At 40.3% G+C, this 12904-nt stretch overlaps 1 protein-coding gene across 17 annotated transcripts in view; it reads right to left on the bottom strand.

The window, feature by feature from the left end:
- Positions 1–12904, bottom strand: part of KIAA1217 (KIAA1217 ortholog) — a 335939-nt gene that overhangs the window by 14310 nt on the left and 308725 nt on the right. For all 17 annotated transcript variants that reach the window (XR_001920999.3, XM_018075554.1, XM_018075544.1 and 14 more), the window contains 5 exons: positions 11316–11491; positions 4519–4649; positions 4130–4277; positions 1957–2452; positions 1007–1187 (listed from right to left, as the gene is read on the bottom strand). Coding sequence is in view for 16 of the 17 variants with exons in the window: in XM_018075554.1 (XP_017931043.1) it covers positions 1007–1187; positions 1957–2452; positions 4130–4277; positions 4519–4649; positions 11316–11491 (1132 nt within the window). In the remaining variant the exon portion in view is untranslated. The remainder of the gene's footprint in view (positions 1–1006; positions 1188–1956; positions 2453–4129; positions 4278–4518; positions 4650–11315; positions 11492–12904) is intronic.

The following is a 12904-nucleotide window of genomic DNA, read 5'->3' as shown; positions in this document are numbered from 1 at the left end:
CAGCCTGGGGAGGGAGCAGCTGGCCTGGACGGAGGGACCAGAAAAGCTGCAAGTTTGCACTCTGAAGTCTGTGGCGCAGGCTGGGAGCTCCAGGATACGATAAAGGTTTATCCACTGCCTCCATGATTTCATGATTTTATAAAGGGAATGCAGAGCTGTTTTTTGCCAAATTGCAGAATATCAGAACTATGGGGAGCTTGGTGAAACCAGTACATGATCAGTTTAAAACAGATGAAGGAAAGCTCCTTCACAAGACAGAGCTCGCTGCCACAGCTGCGGGGATGCAAATTGTATAAGCAGGTACAGAGGAATTACTGTGTCAAAGTTTCATAATGGATATGAAAAGGAGGAAATATTCCCTCTAAAATCAGTTGCTGGGTTACTGGGAAACTACTAGCAGACTGCAGAAAGCAGCTCCCCACAGACAGTATCTCCCATTGCCTCTGTCAGAGACAGATGTAGTAGTAGAGCTAGATGTAGTATTGCTTAAGTAGCTGGATAAGAATTTTACAGCTGATTCATGTTTGGCTAATGGGATAAATCCAGCGTTTGTCTGAGGCATCTTCTTTGCTCCTTGAATTGTGAAGAAATTCAGACATGGATTTGTATGTTAAATTGTGAAAGAAATAGGACTGGAAGGACATACCATCACCTTGGCTACCACAGAGTAGCTCTACTTATTCTTGATCAATGCTAGTCTAAGCCATTCTCTCCAATCACAGGGACCTTGCATCCTCCTCACTGCCTCATGCAGTCCTTTTTGTTATGAGTTTTTTTCCTAAAACCTAATCTGGATCTTCCTGCTTGCAATTGCCAGTTTTTACTGCTGTTCTACCTACACATAGCAAATTATTGTTGCTTTTAAAAGCAGATTTTTGTGTATTCAGAGATTGCTTTGTCCTTCCCCAAGATCACAAAAATCTGTAAATTGAAACCATTCTAGAAAAATAACCTCTCTTTTCCAGATATGCAATTCTATAGTGCCATTTACTCTAGAAAACCTTACCTGAGACTTCTAGCTTTTCTGCTGCATCCCCTTTAGGCAGGGCTGCTGGCTGAGGAGGCATCTCCAGATTAGGAATTGACTTCATTATATTGGCCTGGGCCTCTTCTAAGAGCTTTTCAAATTCCTTTCCATTATAGTGATCAAGGTTTTGTCTTTTTTCTTCCCACTTCTTTTCAGCTTTCTAAACAAAACCAGTAAAGCATCTGTTTATTTCTCTGACTTCCATTTTGATCACTTATTTAAAAATAAAAACCATTTGTAAACATTACAGGTCAATATGGATAGATTCTTTCTGTTCTAGTCAGCAACTAGAGGAAATACATTAACACTAACTGCACACTGGTTCTGACATCCATTGTGCTAGATCTGGCACAAACACACAGTGGCCACTGCTCACTAAAGGAACAGAGGCCTTACACTGGTGATTAAAGTGCATGTCTGCAGTAAGACACAACAGTTCACCTGTGGGTTTTCTCAATATCTGTGTGAAACCACTGGAACTTCACACTCTTTCACTTTTACTTCTCCATAATACGGAATATGGAGATTTAAAAAGTGAATGAAATCCACGGATGCAAGTGTTGCCAGAGAATTATATGCTATTGCTCAAAATTAAGGTATTCTAAAATAGAAATCTAATTATTCTTTTCTAAATAGAGGCAATTTAAAAAACAGCGTTACTCATTTTGGTTACATGTAATTTTCCTGTTGCATTTAAAATCACAGAATCTTAGAATAGTTTGGGTTGTAAGGGACCTTTACAAGTCTTCTAGTCCCTCTGCAATGAGCAGGGACAAAATCAGAGGGTATCTTCAGAAGTACAGTGTAGTTAGGGCTTAGGCACATAAATCCCCAGAATGCATTTGAAAAATCCCACCTGCAGCCTCAAGAGCAAGATAGGGAACTCAGACCCAAAGAGAGGACAACTGGTTGAGTAGAATACACCGTACCTCAATTGATACAGCTCGGTTTCTGGTACTTGCACTGTGAATTTCCTCAATGAAAAGACTTTGCATGGTGGTGCCATTGACAGAGACCTGTGGTGCTGGTGTGGCTTGTGTGGGCTGGGATCCTGTGGTGGGCTCTTGCAGGGGGGCTGGCGGGGTGGCTGAGAGGTGACCTGGCACACCTTCGCTGTGAGTGCCTGCAGTGGGTGAGCCCTGGGCATGGTTGACCAGGGCTGATGAGTGCTGAGACTGATGGATGACAACTGGCGAGCTCTGCACGTGATGGACAGTCATTGTTGAGAAGGGGATGACTTCTGACTTGACTGATGACACCTGGGACTCTGATGTGACTGCTGTGAGATTTTGCTGCACGTGTCCCTGGACAGGCTTGTGCTCCTCCTGGTTTTTCAGAGTGTCAGCTGCAGTGGACTTTTCCATAGCTGAGGATTGCACGGCTTGGGATGGATCCACACCCCTCAGCAGTCCTTCTGTAACATGTCTGCCCAGCCAAATTGAACACAACAGTGTGGCACATGGTTAACATACAGGTGAGTCGTGAACAGTACATAACAATAAACTCTTGCAAGGAAAACGCACCTATATCAAAATGACCAAACTGGTGGGTTTTCTTCCTGATGCTCAGTCACATGATTTTACAGTTTTCTCTCAGAGTCAGGGGCTCAGAATTTTGAAGAGTCCAGTCTTAATTTGAATAGTTCTGTCTTTTAAAATGTTTACAAACCTTTACTGTTGTACTGGCACTTTTTGACCAAACCATGAGTTACAGTGGGTTGATTTTTAGAATAGAAAATAGAGAATAAAGAATAGAAATCAGTTGACTTAAATGTTGTATACTGTATCTAGCTAAATGAGATGTTCCTGTACTATTGGCACAGAAAGGTGAAGTTACACATAATGTGAGCTAGTAGTCTGGCACATTGCCAAAACAGAGCCTTCAAATGAAGGTTCTGTATCAAATGATACTCCAAAAAGGTCTTGTCTGTCAAGAGTGTGGGGTAGGATGAGCTGAGGATGTAAAGAGGCAACTATTTCTGACATCTAGCTGTGAAATGAGTGAGCTTCCGAGTGTAGAGAGCCATCAAATGCCATCAGTTTTTCCATTACTGAAACAGACTTTATGAAGCTTAGTATGTGATTTTGCTACAAAAAATGACTTTCGGTAAAACCTTGGCATGCATAACTTATTGTTCTATTTTTCTTTCCAAGCAGGACAAGACAGGAAATAACTGTAGTAATTTTTAATAAAAGGAAACTAATGTGAAAGGATGTAGGTGTTTATCTGCATGGAAAAAATAAGTAATGGCTCTTAGAAGACCTGTTACATAACCCATTTGATCCATCTGCCAGTACTGACAAATCCATTTTACATATGCTCCAGGATACATGGAAACGATGACAACCCTACATTCCTTAGAATAACGGTAGTGACAATAGTCTTAGGATTTACATTTTCTTGCAACTGATGTAAAATTGAGACCACCACCACCAACAGTTTTGAGTAGGAACTAAATTCAATGCCTACTGAGTCATATAAATCAGCAGTCATTTACTGCTCATATATTGTGACAAACACAGCTAAACACTGGCACTTAGTGGACATAAGTTTTATCTAATATTTCAACTTTCTCTCATGCATCTTCCTTGTAAAGATGAGAGTAAAGAATTTGCATTAATTCAGAAGTGTATTGTAAATAATTTCTTTCTTTTAGAAGGTTTAGGATACCTTTACCCCTTAGACTCTTTTCTTGTTTAATTTCTTACTGTTACATTTTAGGGGATGCATGTTTCAGTGTCAGAGAATATTTCAGTTAGCTTAAAAAGCTGTAAATACCTAGAGTTAATTAGCTGACATATGGGACTGTTGCACTCTCTAAGTTTTCTTATCCAAACCTGGAAGTGCTGAGTTGAGAGGGAACTAGTTTCAATTGTAAGATTTCAATGACTGAGGCTGTTGGTCAGATCAGAAACACTGCACAGAGCACAGGAAAGGCTAATTTGATTTCCCTTGAGAGGGCTCTAGGAATAATTTATAAATACTGCAAGCAAGCTGAATTTCTAAGAATTGCCTGGGGAGAGGGAGAGAACACAAACCCAAAAGCTGTTCCAGCCTTGCTTGAGGAAATTCTTTAGGTATGAAGGAAAAAAAACCCCTCACCTCCTGAGTATGGTAAGGATATCGGTCATGGTGCGCACACGTTTCAGCAAGCTGTCTAGCTTGTGTGGCTCTTCCTTTAGGAACCTCACAGCTTCCACCTCAATTCGGAGGATCGCACGCATTTTATTCTGCAATGTTGGGAACTCTCCTGCAAAGAAAACAACTGTGAAGCCGAAGAGGGAATGATAAAAGCCCTGGGGAGTAACGGATGATTGGGTGAACGTCAATCAGTCAAGCATCTACCTCTCTCCAGGGGCCATGCAGCAAGCTCCCTAATCCCAACTCTAAATCTTTTCGGAAATAAAAGTTAATGCCCCCAGATCAAAGGCAAAACTGGTCTCATCCACTGTGGTTAAAAGAAAAGAAACACAAGTAAAAAGGAAAAGTACCTTTCAGAGTAGCAACAGCTTCTCCCACTTGACGCAAAAGAAAGGCTCCATCTTCAACATCTTTCAGTGTAACTGTCTTGCTGGAAGCAGCAGAATCCTTCTTCAGGTCTTCAACAAATGCCTCCAGCTCACTGGCAAAAGAAAAAGTGGACATAACATTTAAGCAAGACTTTCGCATTACAAGCAAATATATGCAAACGAATGGAGTAAACAGAGCCAGAAACCTCAACTGTGTCATCTTGAAATCTGACAACACAGTCTAAAAAACCAGCACCTCCCCTGAACAAGGGGAGGTGAGAATGCTGGACACTCACAGCATAGGAATAGGCTTGTAACTAGCCCAAGTCATTGGCTTCTCTGACAGGCTGCAGATGTGCAGAGCACACTGACCTCAGGGCAGCCGTGCTACAAAGGGCAGGTGGGGTGGTAGAACACATCAAACAGCCAGCCCTCTGGGGATGCAAACCCTTGAAGGGTATAGACACTCTTACCACAACATCCAGTACTGGTTTGCACCTTGTGTTTTCTCATTGCCGAGGATACACAAAGGAATGGCCAACAGTTGAGCAACGACCCAAAACCTGGCACCAAAGGCCCCTTTGTGCAACCTTGTTTATCTGCCAGGTCCGGGTAGACAGGATACAGGATCCTGTTTCTATGAATAGCCTGACTGAAACAGCAAGTGTGCATTGCGTGCAGCTCTCGCTCAGCACCTCCATTTAAGAATGAGTCACTTCAGATGTTTTTTCCATCCATTGCCATGTTATGCTTCCTCCAACTCCATCCGGTGCTCCCTCATCACCTTTTCCAATATTTTTCCCCGTGCTTCCATACTTCACATAAAATTTTGCAATCCTTCAGACACAAAAACTCTGCTTTTGCTTGAGGGGGAACCACTTCTTTCCATTCAAGGTTGAAACAACTGGAGTTTCCACACAGATACTTAAAATTTTCTCAACAAAAACTCCCTGAGATGCATGATGTGCAACTACACAAACACGCATGCAAATACCTCAAAAAGATTATCTTTTGAATATTCTAAGAGAAATTCACCTCTATTAAGATACCAGCAATATTCTAGGAAGCAGTTTAATTGCATGTTAAAAACGATGCAAAGGAAACTCTGAGCTGACAAATTGGCTAATCGTTTTAACCTAATCTTGGGCCTCATTTTTCACATCCACTCGGGTATCAGGTTTGCAATTGCTGTAAGAGAACCAAGGTATGAGCTGATTGCCTGAAAAGGGGTAGGAGAAGCCTGCCCCCCGCACTAACTGCAAGTCTTGCATTTCCACATATTTCCCTTGTGCCAGCACTGCCACAGAAAACCAGCCATTTTCCCAGACCTGTCTCAGTGACATGGGGAAAAAAAGTAGGTGACCAGTAATGGGATAAAAAGGAGAAAATTCCTTACAGTGCGACTCCACATGTAGGTCAATTTAAATTGGGAGCACAGTCACATGGAACAATACATAAAATTACAATAGTACTTCTGATACACAGAGAAACAGAAGTAATATCAGGATCTGAACAGTAAGTGCACAGAGCAAAGAGTTAATTTCAATCGAAAGACTAACTTTAGAAACTATAAAATAATTTTGAATTAAGAATCATAAGTTGCTTCTGAACAGATCACAAACAAGAGAAGGTAAATGACCCTGTTCCCACTTTAAGACCACTTCTCACAGAGACTGCCTTGAGAAAGCTGGGAGAGTGCTGATTCCACTAGCACAAGCAGACTGGCAGGAAACAATCCTCTGGACCACACGATGGCAGCAAGGGAACGTTTCTAAGGCTATTTTTCCAGTGGAAGAGGCTGCAATAATGCAGATATCTGCTGTGTCTGTCTGCCTTTGCAATAAAAGGAACAGACACTCTAGGAAGAAGCTGGAAAAAGAATCTGGTTTTCTGTCACTGACTACAATGCAAAGGCTCCTGCTCTGCAGAACAATGCTTAGTCATACATCCTCTCTAGCCTTAATGCCCTGATAGTGGCATTTGGGCTAGGAAGTGCTGCTCTGGGAATCATGGGGTATCCTCCATCCCTTTCCTAGATCAGCACTGGAAAAGCAGCTTCTCAGATATTCCTGTCCACCACACAACAAAAAGATAAAGAAAGAAGCTTAGAATTGTTCATGTGTGGAAAGAAGAGAAAGGAAAACACAGAGCAATATTACAATGTTTTGGTTGGTTTATGCTTGTTGGAAACATGGGGATAAAAAAAAGACTTCCAGGTAGCTGACAGTGGCTCACCATCTCCTTTGTTCTTTGAGCAGAAATGGAAGGGTCATCATAAACTCCTTTGATTCCATACAGTGATAATATCAAACAAGACAACAGGTCCTGAAATTACACAGGGGATACCATATTACACTGCTTCGTGTTGCTAACTGCAAGGGAAATGAAACTTCATCCCTCAGGACCCAAAGTCTGAAACAGATCCAGCAGTCTCCAGCATTTCTTTTCTGTAACTAGGGAAACAGCTTCGCTTTATAGACTGACCTGAGCAAATTAAGAAGACATGCACATTAATGCAGTTTTAGAAAGCTAATGTAAAAGAAATTATTTTTTCTGCATCTATGTTCTATGCAGGGGGGCCAAGGCAAACTCCTATGCTGAGATCTTTCTCTAGGCAAAAAAAGCATCAGAGGATCTGCCTCAGATTGCAGTATCAGTAGAGCAGGTTACAAAACAAACTGACAAAATTAATAGTAACAAATCACCCAGACCAGATGGTATTTGTCCCGGAGTTCAATAGCAACTCGAGATTGAAACAGTTTAACTATTAATGTTAAACATCTAACTTCTTGATTAAACTTGCTTTGGCAACAGATCAGTGGAAAGCAGAATAGATGAAGCAAATGTTTTAAAATGGTATGGTGCTTTCGAGGGAACTGTACTCTGGTGAGACTGACACTTAGACTGGTGTAATTGATAGATATCAAAATAAAGAATGAACAATAAAAAATTAATGGAACAATAGATAAATATGCTATGAAAGATAGGAATTAATGTGGTTTGTGTAAAAAGAAGGTAAGTCTCACAAATCCACAAAGTAACAACAAAAGCATGGGGACAAGCTATAGCCCAAAAGGCTTTCAGCAAGGTATTTGAGCGAAGCTTTCGAGAATGCAAAGTTGCCATGGGACAAGAGAGGAAACTTTCTCATGGATAAAGTACTGGAAGTAAAGAGAAGAGATTAATGAACAGCTTAATTAATGTACTTTGCTGGTGGGTTCCATAGAGATCACTGCTAGGCTGATGCTTTTCAACATATTATAATTTTAAAAAATCTTAAAAGACTATTATATTATTCAGGGCAATGAAAATAAAAGGTGACTGCAGAGGACTCCAGATAGACCATCTGATACTAACTGACCAGGAAAACACCAAAGATTAACTCCTAATAAATGGAAAGTAATACTCATGAGGAAAGGAAAAATAAAACCAAAATGAACCCTACCTAAAACCAATAATCTCCCAAAACCCTAAGGTTTTATACACCGTAATGAACTTTGAACTGATAATCATTCATTGCGAGATGTTGGATTTTTAACGTAAAGCTCACGTGGAATACGAGGACAGGAAGGTCACACCTCACCACTGCACAAAGTCAAGGTGTGCCTGCATCTGACACAGCTCTTTCAGGGCTCTCCTGTCTCCCCATTCCCATGTCACTCGTGCCAAAAGGCATGACTGGGGGAAAAGGGAGTGGAAAGGGAGGGGGGGTCTATAACATCATGACTAGCATGGCGAGGGTGAATATTCTACTGTGCATGATTTAAGAGTTTGGGGATTGATTGACAGATGAAAGATTCAAAAACAAACAAAAAAAGATCCTTTATACCAAAAAAAGGATTACTCTGTAGAATTCACTGCACCTAGATGCTGTACACAACAAAGTTTACAAAAATTTTAAAAAATTCATAAGTCCATGAAAAGTAAGCAATCCACACAGAGCTCTTCTGCATAGGAAGATACTGTCTCTGACTTGGAAAATCACAGAATCACAGAATTCTGAGGGTTGGAAGGGACCTCTGGAGATCATCCAGTACAAACCCTCTGCCAAGGCAGGGTCACCTAGAGCAGGTTACACAGATCCCTTAACTACAAGTCATTAAAAGCAAGGTGTGCTCTGTGAACTTTGACATGTTCTACCCTTTCCCAAATATCTGGTGTGAGTAGCTCTCCAAAATTGCTAAATGAATGTTTGTTTTCATTCACCATGGTTATTCTTATATAAAAAAATCTGATACTTTTCCTTACAAAGTATAAATTGTAGGTTACTCTGCATCAAAATCCATTAGACAGATTGGATGTGGCCATGATTTAAATACTGTACTTATAAACCCCTTCTAATAAAGTGCTTAAAATAATCTACAACATACAGTAATCACATCTGTAACATGCTTGTCATGACATAAATGCTTCATCAGTCAATGTGTCATAGCATCATAATTTGTCCTTTGTCTGGTAAGTTTTAAATCGAGTATCTACAAGTGTTATATACGACATCTCTAAAGCTTAATCAAAATATAAGATAGAAAAAACCTACACAGTTAATTCCAAGTGTGTATTTCCCTGTTACAAGTGTGCATGAACACTATGTTTAACAGATTTCATTAGATATCTCTGAATTGTAATGCTGCTACAGCTGTGACACACATGGGCACACTTCTGTAGGCACCATCATGAATAGCTGCTACACAGAAAGCTTTCTCTGTACACCAATATTTCTGTTGTTTACAACATGAAACTGCCAGTATTTTTATTTCTTTATTTCAGAGAATTGCAGAATGGTTACAGCTGGAAGGGACCACAGTTGGTTATCTGGTCCAACCTCCCTGCTCAAGCAATAATCTTCAGAATTGCAGAAAGGAGAACTTTTTAAGCTGAGATTTACCACCTCAGAGTAGTAAATACACTTTTGTAAGTGTTGCAGAAATCCTTAAGCTTTGGTGTGTTGCATGAAGACAGTATAGTAATTTAGTCCTATGATTTAGGAAAGGTCAACAGGGCAACAACTGAAATACTAAGAAATGACAATTTTTTTGCCCTTTTGCTTTGCATTTGTTTATACATCTGCACTGGGATCAGCTTAATGGTAAGTGCCTACATAGAATATTGGCCTTTTTCTCAATATTGCCAGCGATGTTTGATGTGTAATTTTGTGCTGTATGCTCCTCATTATTAACAGCCATCAGCTGTTGAAATTAAAACATTGTTGTCAGATGTGCTTTTCTTTTGGGCTCTGATCCTGCAAACAAGCAAATACATGACAAAGGAATCTCATTGGATACAACTGATGAAAAATAATTGTTTGCAAATTAATGTTTGTTTCTAGTATGTCTCTAAAGGGGGTGAACTAACTTTTGAATGATTTATGACATGTCCCTGTAACTTTAACAAATGAAGTAGCATAGAAGCAGCAGAAACTCTATAAACAGGAAACATTCCAAAACCTGATGAAACAGAACCATATTGCAATCAAAGTCATATCCTAAAAGAACAGCTGTAACAGCGAATGCCATTGGCACTTGACTTCACTCAGTGTCCATTTTATGAGGCAATGTGGTAAACAACCAGCACACAAATTGTTCTTTCCACAGAGAATAAACAATCTAAGAACTAGGCAATGAGGTACACAGGAATAAAGTGAGGAATAGGAGGGTAATTACTTAAAACTACAACACAATGTTATTTAAGAATACAAATCAGCTGAGAAGATTATATACTGTAGCATGGACTGCTACTGCACATTCAACTTTTCTTCACAGGAACCATACTCTCCCTTGGTAACACTCTACCTTGTCTTTACATATGCACCTTTTTTATGACAAATTGTATTGATCTGACAGCACACTGATCAACAGGAAAGATTTACTCTCCTCAGCTGTCAATAACTGTACTTGATGGCTCTTCAATCATAATTTCCATTGACAAACTGACTAGAAAGTTTTTCTCTATTATGCAGCAATTCTTTAGGTGTGAAATAAATGCAATAATGAGAAATAATTAGTTATGTAACATCTTACAAATGTAAGTGTTAGAACTAGCTAAATTGTTTATTGATTTCAGCTTCATCTTGCCTCCTGCTGACTCTGAACAGAGACTAAAGCAAACAACTTGATCCCACCAGTCTTGGTAGGCCAAAGTTTTTTTGGGAAAAAAAAAGGGTCTTACAAAGGGCCTTTACACAGTAACAAACAAAAGGAAAGCATTTTTATCTGCAGTTAAGTGTATGGAAATTCCAGTGAGTACATTTTAGACAAAGACTGGCATTGCTGACTGCAATTAAACTTCAATCCTCTATCTATGAGCTTCCCCTACCTCTCCCATGCAATATCCAAAGCATTTACTATTGAAATATGATTTTCGTACTTGAAGCCAAACTCATTACCTTCCTTTGCATCCATTTGTTCTTGAGGAAATTCCTCCCTCCTTCCCTAAAGCATAATACATAAAGCTGAAGGGTAGAGCTAGAGAAGAAGGAGGCTTTCAGAATACAAAGGTGGTCATGCCCCTTATAGTCATCAGTCATCTGTCCCTTTGCAGGGGACTTCTGAAGAGGTTGAAACTCTTTGTACTGGTGGGACTTACCCAGTGGGCTGTGCAAAGACAGACTCCCAGGCAGGACCAGCGACACAGTTTTACAGCCAATGTGATACACAGCAAGGAAACACAGCTAAAAGAGCACATACAGGTGCAGTTTCACTGAAGATAGTGGTGATAGCTACCACTTTGTGGAAGAAAAAGCCAGGCAAAAGCCATAAATTTTAAGAGGTTTCTCAACCCACCATAACTTCTTTACAATCTTTTCTTCCTCGTTGAGGTATTTCTGCCTTTCTTGTTCCACCAGGTTGCGCTGTCGCTGCACAGGATCTTCAAGCCTCTTCACTGTTTCAATCATTTTGCCATTGATCTCCAGCTCTGCTTTCTTCACCATTGCCCTCAGCATCTCCTGGTTCTGCAGCTGTTGCACAAAAGAAATCAACTTCAATTTTTCCTGCTTGACTGACATCCCTGGCAAACGAACACATTTCAGAGCTCAGAAGGTTGGGATAAACACAGCCTACAGTGAGCAAATGTTTTTACTTTCTTCTTTCCCTTTTTAACTGTACCTATCTATAAATATTATTCTACGTATTCCACGTATATCTAACTTCCAGCTGCAAGGTGATGAACAAAAGATGTTGGGATCAGTATGTCACCTTCAGTGCATAACTTCTGCAAGGATTGTGGCCCCTTTATTATGCTTGGTTCCATATGAATCGAGAATTAATTACGCCTCACGAGAATGCCGGAAGCTTGACTTCCACTTTGCATGTATCTCATAAGCTTATGCATCATGCTGCCCATACGTGCCTAGTGAATAATCCCACACATTAATGTCATGGCTGGAATGCACTGCTGTTTTAAGAATGGAAATTTTCAGTCTCTCAAGTGGCAGAGGAAGGACTGTGCCACGCAGTGTAATTTGGTACAGGCATACAGCTCATCTGCAATACGCAAAACCTTCTTTACCCACCAAAAAACCCTCTTTTATAATACAGTAATTTTCTGAGCACTGCAAGGGTCACACCTTCTTACTTGTCTTAGCCTGATGTTAAGTAACTAAAGCATTAATTTTCTTGCTGATATTAAGCTTACAGAGCAAAACACAGCTAAGAAAGCAAACTAGACTGTACTCTTCTGTGGGTAGCCCTAGAGCAGCTATGCCCCACGCTCACACAAACCAAACCTGTTTCAGTCTTTTATGCAAATCAAAAGATTCAAAGTGATAAGCAGGACTCCACTTAGTCACAGCTTTAGGATATAGGCAACATGAACTCAACTCTGTTAGCGCAGCAGCCATCTCATACTGTGAGATTTTAAAAACACCTGTGTCAACTGGGGGACAAAATTCCAGTTTTAAAACTAGCACTTGAACTGTCAGCTGTCTTCTAAACATCCAGGCTTAACAGCCAAACCACATTTAACACACAAAGTAAAACCAAGACCTAATAGGAAGAACCACATAAATGGGTTACCTACAAGACAGTATAAGGCAGTAAGACTTCTTTTTAACTTGATTTAAGAGAATTCACAAGAATCAGAGAAAAAAAAGGCCTTTGCTGAGGCAGTTCTTTCCAACGAGTATGGGCATGAGAGGAGCAAACCCAACCTTACCCTCCCAACTCTTCAGTCCCTATGCTTGATTCTTTCCTCCAGTGACACAACTGTGATGAGAGGAAGGGTAACACCTCACTGCAGGTGTGTGTAGAGGGTGATCTGAGCTGTGACAAGCAGGAGGTGTTAGCCCAAAACTCAGCTGAAGATAAGTGTTAGCAGTTAGGGAAAAAAGGAAGCTGAAAAACATTTGAACAGCACAAATATATAAACATTA

This window comes from Manacus vitellinus, unplaced genomic scaffold (assembly GCF_001715985.3).
Source record: "Manacus vitellinus isolate BGI_N305 unplaced genomic scaffold, ASM171598v3 scaffold_3_pilon, whole genome shotgun sequence".
Taxonomy (NCBI): domain Eukaryota; kingdom Metazoa; phylum Chordata; class Aves; order Passeriformes; family Pipridae; genus Manacus; species Manacus vitellinus.
Note: the sequence above shows the minus strand (reverse complement) of the source record. Positions and strands in the feature narration are given on the sequence as shown.